The 13,691-nt window shown below is 46.0% G+C and overlaps 1 protein-coding gene across 1 annotated transcript in view; it reads left to right on the top strand.

Moving 5' to 3' along the window:
• The window catches only part of DNAH9 (dynein axonemal heavy chain 9), a 301,023-nt gene that overhangs the window by 25,642 nt on the left and 261,690 nt on the right, over positions 1-13,691 (top strand). Inside the window, exons 7-11 of the mRNA XM_022595902.3 lie at positions 1,935-2,102; positions 3,762-3,878; positions 6,467-6,617; positions 9,344-9,458; positions 13,523-13,591. Coding sequence (XP_022451610.3) covers positions 1,935-2,102; positions 3,762-3,878; positions 6,467-6,617; positions 9,344-9,458; positions 13,523-13,591 — 620 coding nt within the window. The remainder of the gene's footprint in view (positions 1-1,934; positions 2,103-3,761; positions 3,879-6,466; positions 6,618-9,343; positions 9,459-13,522; positions 13,592-13,691) is intronic.

Genomic DNA, 13,691 nt, shown 5'->3' with positions numbered 1-13,691 from the left:
TCTTCTAACACCTATGATTTGCCTGTTAGATTGGAGATAAAACACCTTGCAGTGACCACCCAGGACCATGCTTCAAGAATTCTTGAGAAATAAAATAGTATAACAAATTCATCATCTAGTTTTCCGATGTAATCAAATGCATCGAGATGCATCTGCCTTAATTTTACAATGGTTAGAAGGGAGGGGATATGGGGATATATGTATGCATATAGGTGGTTCACTTTGTTATACAGCAGAAACTAACACAACATTGTAAAGCAATTATACTTCAATAAAGATGTTAAAAAATAAATAAAATGGTTAGAGGGTATTTCCTAAAAATTGAAATTGACATCCGCAGAATTATGAAAAATGGGTACCCAGGTGACATTCCACTGCACAAATATGTTTCTCCTATCACACTGACAGCAGCTAAGCACTTTTTGAATGACTTGAATTACTATTTAAGTCTATTTCATTTAAATCAAATTGACTGCTGTTTTCAAAGTTGAACGTGTGTTTAAATAAAGACTGCCGCCTTTCCCCAGCATTGGCAAGATCTCCTGGTTTGGGTGTATGTCTTCCTTCCCTTGCCTGGTTCTTCCTCCTCCTCTCCTCTCCCACTTCAGCCACCTGCTCACAGCCATGCCTGAACACAGCTGAGCAAAAAGCGTTCTTAGATGGCTGCCCAAGGCTGCATGGATGGGCACCCACCTGGCAACATGGGGAAAGTCAGCCACTTCTCAGCACTTCCCAGTGTCTCTGTCTCTGCTGCTGGACTTGGTGTCCCAGCGACAGGAAGGAGATAGGCAGCCCTCTGCTAGCCTAATGGGTCAGCCCATAGCGGTGGCCAGTGGCAGTGGGAATTCCCTGAAATGGTGCCAGGGCCTGCTGGGTTTCCAGCCTCATGTCAGTGTTCCCTTTTCTTTACTTTCAAACCTCCTCTGGATAGAGAGCCGGCTCCCAGGGGTCCACACTACATGTTTGCCAAAATGACACAAAGGCACCTTAATTTCCCTCTTTCCTGTTGAAGAGGTAAGCACACAGATTGGAAGGGATAACAGGGAGAATGTCTTGGTTTGGAGGTTTTGTGATTTTCGATGGGTTCTAATGAGATGTAAGTACAGTCTGTCACATTAGACGTGTCCTGGAGGCTTCCATCCTATCTGAGGTGAAGCATCTTCGATAGACTCGGGCAGGATCCTGTCCCCCCCAGGGCTCTAGGTTGTATTGTCACCTGTCACTTAATCCTGAGCACAGCTGGGCCACTGCCACATCAACAGTGACAGTAATGCGCACTCGCTGCCTATTTACTGTGTGCCTGGCACTGGCCTACATCCTAAGCCCGCATTGACTTGATTCACTCTCACTATTACTGTCCCAACACAGAGCTGTCATCGCCCACCACCGCCCAGCCGGCCACAGGGTCTACCGCAGCATGTACGCCCGGCAAGGGCGCCCCGCAGATGTCTTTTCTTAGCAGAAGTCATTGGTGAGAATGTTGGTGCCACCTCTGAGCTTGTCCTCCGGACTGTTTGGAGGATCCACTTTCCTGTCAATATCCTCCAAAATACCTGTCATTCTAGAACCGCATAACATGGTTCATTTGAAATTAATTTTTTAAATAGGTATAAAGCCACCAGCCATGTAGATAATGTTATTATTGCATTTTATTTATTAGAGAACACGGAAAGAGGCTGAAGCATAAATTTGATTTGTGTGTGTATGTTCATTTTATTTATCGGAATTTTCTCTTCGTTAGCAAGTCTCACCAAGAGTTATTTATACCAACCCAATCTAATGGTAAGGTTACAAAACTAATCAGGCTTCACCTTTTCCTAAGCAGCCACCCACCCCCATATAATTTCCAGCCCTTCCCATACTAATTTGAGTGTCATCTGATGTTGTTATCATCATCATTATTATTTTAACTCTATTGCAAATTGTCTTTATAGGATCTTCTGAAGACAACTTTGGATTTCCACAAATTGGGAAAGCTTGAGTTTAGTGGCATCAGAGGGAGTGCTCTGAGCCAGGAGGCCCAGCGGATGTACAACGAGTTTCAAGAGATGTACAGGGTCTTCTCAGAGTCTTCCTATGACTGCTTGGACCCTCAAAGCATGGTAGAGCTTGGAAGAGCTAACTTGCAAGTTTGTCTCTTTCTCAGATGCCTGTAGCCTGTAGGGTCTGGGTATTTACTTGCATTTTCCTTGTGCGTTTTCTTTGGCTCTGTGGTCCCCATGGTTTTATCGGCAGAGACCACGCTTAATTATTCTTTGTGTCAGGAGAAAGGTCAGGGGAGGGCCTCTTCCAACCGCTGACTTCTCCAAGCAGATGATATGCAGGGTTCCAGAGATGCTGAGGTGGGGATGGGATGATGGTGGAGGCTGTGGCTGCCCTGCAGCTCCCAGAGCTTTAAGCTTTGAGCAGTGACTGCTAGGTGAAGGCCAGGCACACTTGGGCAGAATTTCATTAGTGGTGTGGGGAGGTGTGAGTGACGCAGTAGCTTAGTTTTCCATTCAGACCCTGGTTCCCAAGGAAATACTTAGGATGAGGAAAGGGCTAGAGCTGCATTTTCCAGGATCGGGACACAGGAGCCCATTTCTAACCTGCAGCTCAGGAGAGCTGAGACCTGTGAGTCCAAGCCTGCAGGAAACAGAAGCAAAAGAGTCAGTACAGAAGTAGGGAATGGAGTTCCCTGAGAAGGGAGTGGCTGAATTGCTGGAGAAGGAATTTTGAGAGTATTTGAGGGAAAAGGAGAGAGAAATTCAGCAAGAATCTGCTCTGAGCATCTTCCAATGTCTAGGGGGATCTTAGATGGCCAAACCCAGGAAATGTCACTTTCTAAAAATTCCATTAGTCTAAAGTAAAAAAGAAAGAGTTGGAGTACAAAGCAAGATATATACCATATGTTTGCTACCGTGTGATAAAACAAAGCAAAACAAAATCTTATGCACAGGGAAACATATTACAATGCTAATATGGTTGGGTTTGGGAAGTAGAAAAATACTACTACATTTTCCTACTTTTCTTTGTCTTTTCATAAAAATATGCATAGCTACTGTAAGGCAATAATAAGAAATAACCATTCCACAAATTAGAGATTTGAGTTAACAAAGTTTCTCTGAAAATTGCTACATTCGAAGAAAGGGCGCACTTTGAGTTGCCAGATAAAATACAGTAATTGGGACATGCTTATAAAAAATGCACTATTGATCTGAAATTATATTTAACTAGGTGTCTTGTATTTTTATTTGCTGAATTTGGCAACCTTAGGAACAATAGCTAGCTGCTGTCTTAAGCAATTAAAGTGTAGTTAGAAGAAATAGTGTATACTAGTTTAATTAGCTTACTTTCCTCCTAATGGCCAGATCAGTTTGCTTACACTGAAAAAAACAGGATTTTCATTTGGTGGGGGGAAGGGAAGTAGGGGGTAATGATGGAATAGCCCCATTGCTGAGGTGGCTTGTGGAGTGGCCTGAGGTGGCAGGTGAGAGAAGGGGCTTCAGGGTCTGGAAGGTGGGGCCCAGACAGGAGGGACAGCGTAGCAACCTCACATCCAGCTCTGCACCATTTTGCCTAGAGTGTCTAGGGAAAAAATGCTGCAGTAATAGGGTAGCTATCTACATGGATAAACACTAAGGCACGCCATGGTGAACTGTGGAAAGTTAAAATAAGTCCGTGGTATAACCAATTTGAGTACACATGTTCATAGTAAAGAGCACAGCAGGATGGGCCTTCAGGATATCATGTTTTCTTACGTCTACATGATGTCTCTTCAGGAATTTGAAAATGATGTCTCTGAGTTTAATCAGAGAGTAGAAGACCTTGACCGGAGACTGGGGACTGTCTTTATTCAGGCCTTTGATGATGCCCCTGGTTTGGAGCACGCCTTCAAGGTTTGTAAAGTAGGGGGAGCCACCCCAATGCTTTATTCCCCCCGCCCTCTTCCAACTGTTTTGTTCCTGCAGAGAGGAATTGTTCCTGTTAGAGCAGTATTGTGGGTGTCCCAGGGCAAGGGAATGTGCAGAACTGGGCTTCTCAAGTTGACAGCTAATGCTTTTCTGCAAACAGGATGATGTAAAAATGCTTTGTAAGTGAGTTTCTTCTGGAATGCTTTCTTTGGGCCTTATCAGTAGAGTACCCATTGAAAGTGAAGAAGCCTGCTGTGGTCACCATCCTAAATCCATGGCTCTGCAACACCGCGGCTGTTTAACCGCTGCCATCGGTTGGTTCAGGCTGGAGCAAACCACTCAAGCACAAGTAACTGGAGTAAGAAGACGCCAGCCCTAGCCCTGTGCTGCCTAGATCAGACGGTACGCAAATGCGCAGGAGGAGGAGGTTTAGGACGATGAGTAGGTAAACGTCTACAGAAATGAGAGATCTGGGTTGTGAGACCTGAAGACTTAGTGGAACAGAACAGACCTTCCATAAACTGAGACGACACTTATTCTGTAGAGCCTGAAGGTTTAGAAACAGGACTAATCAGGTTACAAGGAGGCAGAGTTTAGCCAAGTAGAGGAAAGAGGTTTCTGTTAATGCTATTTAAAGATGGAATAAACTTCCTTGAGATGTAGGTAAGTTTCCAGGAACTGAACATGTCCAAACGTAGACTGGGTGATTGGTGGGACAATTGCAGAAGAGGCTTAAACCCAGGATGTGTGAAACCATGCTGTTCTAGAACACTGGGCATATATATATTTAACTCATTCAAGAATATACTTATGTATTCTTTAATAAATACCTACTACTCTGTAACTCAGGAAGAGTTTTAGAATTTCTCTCTCCAAGTATTTAATTCCAAGAGAAGGGCTTATATGTGTCTATAAAATAATCACTTTTGCCATTAACTGTCATGGCTAATTGGGATGTTACCACTCATAACTGGTGAAGCTGGAACCCCATTTCTGCCTTGAGGATGTCCAGCCCTATCCCTCCCATAAATCCCTGTGCACCATGGATTTCAAGGCATCTTCAAGTGTCTCACATATACTCTGAAGTTGCTCTGTCTTTGACATCATGGTGTCTTTGCTACTTGTCTGCAGTCTCCCTTAAAAATGTCATCTGCCCAGGAAGGTGCTTTCGGGGGTCTTATTATTGCTCTTCTGATGATCCCCACCATGACAGCATCTACATTTATGCCAAGGGCATATCTGTCTGGGTTCCAAACACCCCAATCTTTGCATTTTGTGGTGGAGGAGGGTTCTGAGCAGAAGCGGTGAGAGACCTTTCCAACTTTGCACACCCTTTGCCACCAAGTCCTGAAGCAACACTGCTCATACCCGGAGTCTCAAAGGGCTTTCACAGAGCAGACTTTTCTTCTTTGGGCTCCAACACCTCTTCTCAACAAGGCTACCCACCCAGTCTGTGTAACCTTGTAGGAAAACCATAACCATTCGGTCCCTTCTGCCTCCTTGGTTTTCTCTTTTTGGTCATCCCACCAACAAGAAATCAAAGCCCTTCCCTCCTCCTTCAGCCAAAACAAAAGCTTCCAATGTATATAATTTCATGCAAAGAAGTGCCTTTTCAGGCTGGGGAAGTAGGGACCCCTGAGTCCAGATACCCCTGTTACTGCTGTAAGACCATTCAACCACTAGGTGTGCCTCAGTGGACATGGACAGAAGGGGTATGTCCAGGTCAGAGAACCTGAGTCCGAGGGTGTGGGCTGGCTGCAGAGGTCCCTCAGCCCACACCTCTGTACCTCTCAGCAGGATGTGTGAACGTGAACTCGGTGGAGACCTGCTCTCTTGTGCCTCCATGGAGGGAGAGCTACTTCCTGCTGTCTCCAGAGATCTTGGTGATTTTGGGTTGGAGGACTGGGTGGTCCTAGAAGTCATGTATTGTTATATCCTAAATATAACTGGAGTTTTCCACGACCTTGTCTCAGGGTAGCATGAGGATCAGAGAAACACAGTCCAGCAACCAGGAGGTGATTAAAAGCATTTCACGTTCTGATCCCGCTGCTCCCACCAAGGGGTTAGGGCAGTTGTGATGCACAAGAAACATCTGCAAAGTATCCTTGCAATCACTGCCTTCTGGGGGCAACTGCTCCCTGAAACTCTTTTCTTGGTCCCCACTCTCAAATTTTAGCCCTCCTGATTCTCCCCAACACCCAGCCTATTAGCTTCATTTTTCTTCTCCGTCATCACCCTCCATATCTGCCTTAGGTCTTTATGATGTACATCCGCTTACCCTTTCTGACATCTTTCATTTTCTCTTTGTTTTACCCTCTACCCAGGTTCTTACAACACGGCAGGGTCTGGTATGTCATTCAGCACACAGGAATCCTCCTTCAGAAACAAAGACCAGAGGGACAGACTATGAATATTCTGCCGATTCATAATTATCCATCCAGTTGCACAGTAACGGTTTTTTGACCCTCTTACATTTGTGGACAGACATATTAAGGAAAAACCAGGATACAAGATTAATGTAACCTTGGAAAAGTTGAATCTGTGACTTTTTCCCTTCTTTTCTGCCTCTGTAGCTGTTAGACATAGCAGGAAACCTCCTGGAGAGACCACTGGTAGCACAGGACACATCTGATAAATACCTGGTGCTCATCCGCATGTTCAGCAAGGACCTGGATGCCGTGAGGATGATCTACAGTCAGCATGTCCGGGACGAGGTGGAGCATGGTAAGCTTGTTGTCACATTTGAATGGGGGACGTCTGTTACCAGAAGGGGTGCCACTCTTCTGTATTTGTTACACGTCTGCTGTGAATCCAGGGCATTCTCCAAGAGCACAACCTTCTTGCTTGAAATTCTAGACTTGGGTGATTGAAGAGTTCACTGAACTGTGCATTTCCCTGTGTCTAGGGCAGGATTGGCAGACTGACCCAGGGCAGTGAAGTCCTGACCACTGCCTCAGGTCAGTTTAGACCTCAGCGTAATGTGTGAGTTGACCCTCAATCAATGTCGCCACACTGATTAATCTTTAACATACCTCAATTCCACAGTAGATTTGTACATGCCTGAGAAAAGGTTCTTATCCCTTCCAATGCCTTATCAACCATGCTTTTGGAAGGAGGAACCAGCAGGAGCCTGACAAAGGGCAGTAACACACTGAGGTTATTGTAATTCTTAGATGCCCTGTCTTGTCTGTTTGAAAGTCAAACACAAGTTCAGTTCAGCTTTGCAAATGTTTCTTGAGGCCTTGCTATATGCAAGGTAAATTTGTGGGCACCGCATGCAGAGGCAGGTCAGGGTAAGGGAGAGAATAATTAATCCTAACAGGTGGTTCTCAAGGAATGTGATTGGCATGAACAGAGTTATAAAGAACTGTAGCAAAACAAGATGAATTGGGCTGGGAGGTGGGAGGAAGAGTTTATGGAGATGGTGGCCTTGAGCTTGACCCTGAAAGATGGGGAGATGGACAGCCAGGGAGAAGAGGCAATGGTCTTGGATGCAAAGGCAGGAAAGGGTGTGGAAGGTGACCAGTCGGACCTGCCTGAGCCAAACAAGGTATATAAAGGGAGATCAGGTCAGCCATGGAGTTTGGAGCCAGGTCATGAAGTGCTCTGAGTGCCCTGTTAGGGAATCTGGAATTCATCATAAGGGCAACAGGAAATTTTCAAAAGTTTTTAAGTAATGGCATAACAGGACCACTATTTCTATAAACAGGTTTCACAGTGAGGTCATTAAGAATGGCTTCCACTTAGGAAGTCATCCCAGAAAAATCTGTTGGCCTCAGCTTTATGAGGGACCATCCTCCTGACTTCTCACAGTGGGATGCAGAGTTTGAAAACTCAAACACCTTCAGATGCATATTGAATTTCTGTTGTGCATAACAAATTATCACAACCTTAGTGGATTAAAACAACATCCATCTTTGAGCTCACGGTTGTGTAGGTCTGCAGCCCAGTTTGGTGTGCCTGCATTCTTCACTCAGAATCTCAAGGCTGAAATCAGTCACCTGGGCCAAGTTCTCATCTGGGTCTCTGGGGGAAATATCTACTTCCCAGCTCATTTTTGTTGGTAGAATCCAGTTCCTTGTGACTGCAGGACTGAGGTCTCTGTGTCTTTGTTGGCTGTCAGCCAGGGCCTGCTCTCAGAGATTAGAAGCCCTCCCGTCCCTAACCACATAGTCGCCCCATCTTCGAGCCAGTAATGGCATGTTGAATCCTTCTCATGCTTCAGATCCCTGACTTCCCCTTCTGCCAATAACCAGAGAAAACTCTTCTCTTCAAGGCCTCACCTGATTAAGTCAGGCCCACCCAGGGTCATCTCCCATTTGCCATATAATGTAACGTCATCACAGGAGTGATATCTCATCACATTCGGTTTCCACCTATACTTAAAGAGGAGAGACTCATGCAAGGGTGAGGGTCATTGGGTGTCATCGTAGAATTTTGCCTACCACGGAAGCCAAGTAGAAAATGACCGTGTTGGACCTGGGCTGAGTGTAAGGCATCAGGGAGTGGTGGGGTCCATGGTCAACTAAAGAACAAGACCACTATTCAGCTCCTACAGATAGTTAGAATGGGGGCTGATGGTTGCCAGATTTCCCAGTTTTATCAGAGAAGCTGGAAACTGAGGTTTTTTTTAATGAAATCTTACAATTGTTAATTTTGACAACTGATTATAAGCAAACAAACCCACTGAATGGACTGAAGTAAGAGTATCCAGGCTGTGCTAACTCTGGTCAAGGGCTTCGTAATCCACATGGCCTGTCTCATACATAATCTTACTGAATTCTCACAGAAACCCTGGAAGTTAAGTGAGGAAGATATTTTCCCCATTTTATATATGAAAAACCTAAGGGCCTGAGAGATTAAGTTGTCTGTTTAAGGCAGTGTGTCTTTTTTTTTTTTTAAACATCTTTACTGGAGTATAATTGCTTTACAATTGTGTGTTAGTTTCTGCTTTATAACAAAGTGAATCAGTTATATATATACACATGTTCCAAGGCAGTGTCTTAACCCTGACTGTACAATTAGAATTATCCTGAGTGATTTCTAAAAATACTGATGACAAGGCCCCACGCAGACCAATCAAATCAGAATGGCTTGGATGGGGCCCAGGCATCAGTGTTTCTAGAAGAGCCCCAGGTGACGCTGATGTGCAGCTGGGTTGAAAGTCACAGGTGTGCAGTCAGAAAGCCAGTGAGTGGCAGAGCTGGGCTGGGAATGGCTGTCCTCTGTTGCTGTTTAGCGTTCTTCCCAAGGGCACTCTTCCTTCCCCCTTAGCAGAACTTGGTGATGTCCCAGGAATTTCCATCTCAGTGTAAGCCCAGGGTGACTTTAGCAGGTGGAGGTGGATGAGGCAAAAAGTGCAGTAAGTGGTGGGAGGTGGGGGAGTGTTCGTGGGTAGAGTGGGGCTCAGGCCTGGAGCCTCGCTTCAGTCTGCTGTGCCCTGTCCCCAGGCTTCTCCTCCGTGCATAAGAACATGCCCGCTGTGGCTGGGAGGCTCCGCTGGGCGCAGGAGCTGAGGCAGCGCATCCAGGGTCCCTTCGACAACTTCAGACGCATGACACACCCGTGAGTACCTCGTTGCTGAAAGGCAGGTTTGTTTCAGCCTTCTGCTCCCGCTCTGGACTTCAAGTATTGTAGCAATGCAACTCAGTTACTTGAGGCACAAAAATCATCATCTTTTCTTTCCATTTCCAGCAATCAGCCAGTATTTTAGTCCGTTCAGGCTGCCGTAACAGAATACTATAGAGGGGGTGACTTAAGAATATCAGAAATCTCTCTCTCACAGTTCTGGAGGCTGGGAAGTCCAAGGTCAAGGTGCTGGCAGATTTGGTGTCTGTTGAAGAGGACCTGCTTCCTGACTTACAGCTGGCTGTCTTCCCACTGTGTCCTCAGATGCGGCAGGAGGGACTCAGCAGCTGTCTGGGGTCTCTTTTATACGGGCACTCATCCCATTCATGAGTACTCCACCCTCATGACCTAATCACCTCCCGAGGCGCCACCTTAGGCTTCAACATATGGATTTGGGGAGGACACAGACATTCAGTTCATAGCAACCAGGTACTACTGGCCAAGCATTAACGAGATTGATACATTTGGATTGAAGAGTGGGTCCCTTGGTGTCAGGTGAGGCTTACTGGACACAGGCTGGCTCCTTTTGCTTCAGCAGAGTCCTTGTTTCCAGGGAAAAATGAGTCAGGGTTTTCAAGCTCTTTGGATTCCTCCACACATCTCCTCTGACACGATGGCTCTCTACTACCAAGGCTGCTGGAGAATAATGAAGCCCAGCATTTCCTGAAACGTGGTGTGAGGGCCTCATGTATTAGAAACCCCAGGTGCTTGCTAATGGTGCAGATTACCAGCCCTCACCTCCCACCTACTAAATCCAGATCTCAGGGCAGGGTGGTGCCTGGGATCTGCTTCCTTGGCACACTCTCCCCATGATCCAACGGTGACCAGGTTTGGAAACTATTGGCCTGCCTCACAGCTGAGTCTGGAAGCCAAGGTAGTTAGAAGCATCTGGGCTGCTAGAGCGAGAGAAGAGCTGTTGCAATACCTTGTTGAGGGTGCTGCCTGGGGAAGGGCAGGCTTTCTCTGACCCCTCTTTCTAAAGACTCCATCTTGTTGAAAACACCTAGCTTTGGCAAACACAACATGTTCACAGCAGCATTATTTACAGTGGCCAAGACATGGAAACAACCTAAGCGTCCATTGATGGATGAATGGATGAAGATGTGAGATATATATATATATCTCACATATGTAATGGAATATTATTCAGCTATAAAAAAGAAGGAAATCCTGCCATTTGCAACATGGATGGACCTTGAGGGCATTATGCTAAGTGAAATAAGGCAGAGAGAGAAAGACAAATACTATATGGTCTCACTTATATCTGGAATCTGGAAATAAGAAATAAAGCCAAACTCATAGTAAAAGAGATCAGATTTGTGGTTATCTGGTTATGGGGGGTGAGGTTTGAGGAGGAGGGTGGGGGAAATGGATGAAGGTCAGAATTTACCAACTTCCAGTTAAAAGATAAATACTGAGGATGTCAAGTACCACGATGGCTGTAGTTAGCACGGCTGCATGGTATATATAAAAGTTGTTAAGTGAGTAGATCCTAAAAGTTCTCATCACAAGAAAAAAGAAACAATTTTTTCATTTTTTCTTGTATCTATATGAGATGATGGATGTTAACTAAACACGTTGTGGTGATCATTTTATAGTATATGTAAGTCAAGTCATGTTCTACATCTTAAATTTACACAGTGCTGTACGTCAATTACTTCTCAATAAAACTGGAAACAATTTTTTTAAAAAAGACTAACCAGTTTCAAAGGCCAGAAAGACAATGAAAGATAGCCAGGTTGTGGTCTGAAGGGAACCTCCACCACATCACCCCGTGTTGCCAAGAGGAAGAATGACTCAATGTGAGAAATCTCCCTACTGTTGGAGAGAAGCCGAAAATCTAGATTTACTTTAAAACCAGCAAGTATTCCTCTTTGCCTCAAACTCTGTACAAATCAAACAAACGTGCCCGTGAGTCAGACCTGCCCAGTGGGAGATTCGTCTGCAGTGTCTGCTCTGTCTGAGCGAGCTCTTCGTTGTGCAGGTGAAGAAACTGAGGCAGATAGAAATGAGGTGACCTGCCTGGAGTCCAAAGATAGCAAGGACAGAACTGGAACAGGCATCTGGGTCTCAGGGGTCCTCACCCAGAACTCTGCCAGGGGACCCCTCCCGCCCCAGCCATAGGAAGCTTGGCCCGGAGTCCAGCTGAGCCCCCATCTTCTCAAACATGCCTCCCAGGGAGGGAGGGAGAAGATATGAGAATGGGCGGGGAGGGTGGCAGGGCTGCTGCTAGGAATGTGGCCTGCGGGAGCTGTCCTGGTCCAGCTCCCTGGAGCAGAGCTGAGGCAGCCTGCAGGAATTTACAGGGATGCTCTTGGGACCCCAGCCTGTGAGGGATGGGGGAGGGATCGGGCAGAGGAGAAGCTGAGCTGCAGCACAGTTGCAAGCAGGTTTCAGCTCATCCGATGGGGAAGTCTGACCCTTTAGGGTTGCCTGGCCTTTGTACCCCATGTCAGCTGGTCGGTGGAAGTGGGCTGTGGGGCAGGGAGGGGCTTGACCCTGGGTGAGGAGGCAGCTCTGTCTGTTTGGCTGAGGCTGTTCTCAAAGAGGGAGGCAGCTACACTTCATCAGCCTTCCTGGTGGGGGAGATTGGGGGTGGGGGTGGTCCCGAGAGGGTGTCTGAATGGCACCCCACCACGTCCTCCACAGTTCCCATGGAAGTTCCTGTTCTAAAAATGAATTCACATTCTCGTGTATACTCTGTAATATATTTATGAATTGGTTAGTGAAATGGGTTTGATTCCTTGCCATGAAGTGAAGTAGAACCTGCAGGGAGTTTGATGCACTTATTCCTGTGACTTCTCAAGCCTCCCAGGCAAGTCCCAGGGGCCGAGGTGCAGAAGCCACTCTCTCCTCTAGCCTCGTTCTTTTCCAGATAGAAACAGATCTGGGGTCAGGGCTTGTCCTCGCTGTCCTGCAGACACCTCTGCTCCTTCACGAGGAAAGGGGACCGAGCGACTGGGAAAAACTCCAGGAAATCCAGTGCTTTCTCTGCAGGTGTGAGGGCTTAAATCAAAGCTCGAAGCTCGGGGGGAGCCTGTGAAGATTTAAAGAGCAAATGGATTTTAAAGAATCTTTGCAATAAGCTGCCTCGTTTTGCTAGCAGAACAAACAAGATCCTCCAACACAGTTAGTGTGAAGGTTTCTGAAAATTACAGATACTTCACCAACTTTCCCAGGAGCTGGACTCTTCATTTTGTGCTGTAAAGAAGTGTCAAAACCGGGGAGCAGGTGTGGGCAACGATGCCTTCGTGGTCCTCAGTGGACCCAGGGAAGCCTCCGAGCGTGTGTCTGCGCATGTGAGCATACAAGTGTGTGCATGTGTGTCTGTGTGCATGTATGTGCGTTTTGTGTGCTCAAGTTTGGGGACATAAGAGGTGGGAGGGAACCTCATGTAAATGTGGCAATGAGTAATGAGGCAGAATATTTCTCATCACGTGCCCTAGATGGATTTCAGAGAAGGGGAATATATACATACATATTGTTACGTATATGACAATGTTTGTATATGTGTGTGGGATGTATATATATATATATATTGCTATTTTATATATGCACTGTTATATACATATATACACATATATGTTATATAGTTTTTGTTATAATGTATAACGTTACATACAGTTTTGTTCTTGAATACAGAAAACTGCAACACCTAGAATTTTTCTTGCATGTCTCAATTTCCCTCCTGGTTTTTGAAGGACTTCATTTTACGCGCGCAAGACTGGCTCAGCCAGGGTGAGGGGGTTGGCGGAGCCCTGGCGGGGAGAGGCTGTCCTCCTGTCACCTGGGCGCTGACTGCATTTGGGAAAGTGCAGATGCCCTCTAGTGGCCGGTGGCAGATGTTCAGGAAGAAGAGTGCAGGCTCATTTAGGGGCCTTTGGAAACTTGCCTGGGAAGCTATTCAGCCTCCTCTTTATAAGCTGCAGTTTGTTACTCAGATCATTATTTTCACTTCTTCTAATTCGATGTCATTTTTTTCCTCTCTTTTGTATGGGTAGTTGCATGGAATCTGCCGAAGGAAAGCGCATGATACAAAAATATGAAGAAATGCTCTCATTGTTGGAAAAGTAAGCAGTTTCCGGGACTGGATCGTTCTGCAAATGCAGAGCCCCCACCATGCCCTCTGCAATTCTGAGTTTGTGCACATTTCTCGGTGGCAGTGAAGTG

The sequence above is a fragment of the Delphinapterus leucas genome, chromosome 19 (assembly GCF_059928025.1).
Source record: "Delphinapterus leucas isolate spDelLeu-1000000601 "Yukka" chromosome 19, BTC_Dleu_Yukka2, whole genome shotgun sequence".
Taxonomy (NCBI): domain Eukaryota; kingdom Metazoa; phylum Chordata; class Mammalia; order Artiodactyla; family Monodontidae; genus Delphinapterus; species Delphinapterus leucas.
The sequence above is the reverse complement of the archived record's forward strand: the minus strand, read 5'-3'. Positions and strand labels throughout refer to the sequence as shown.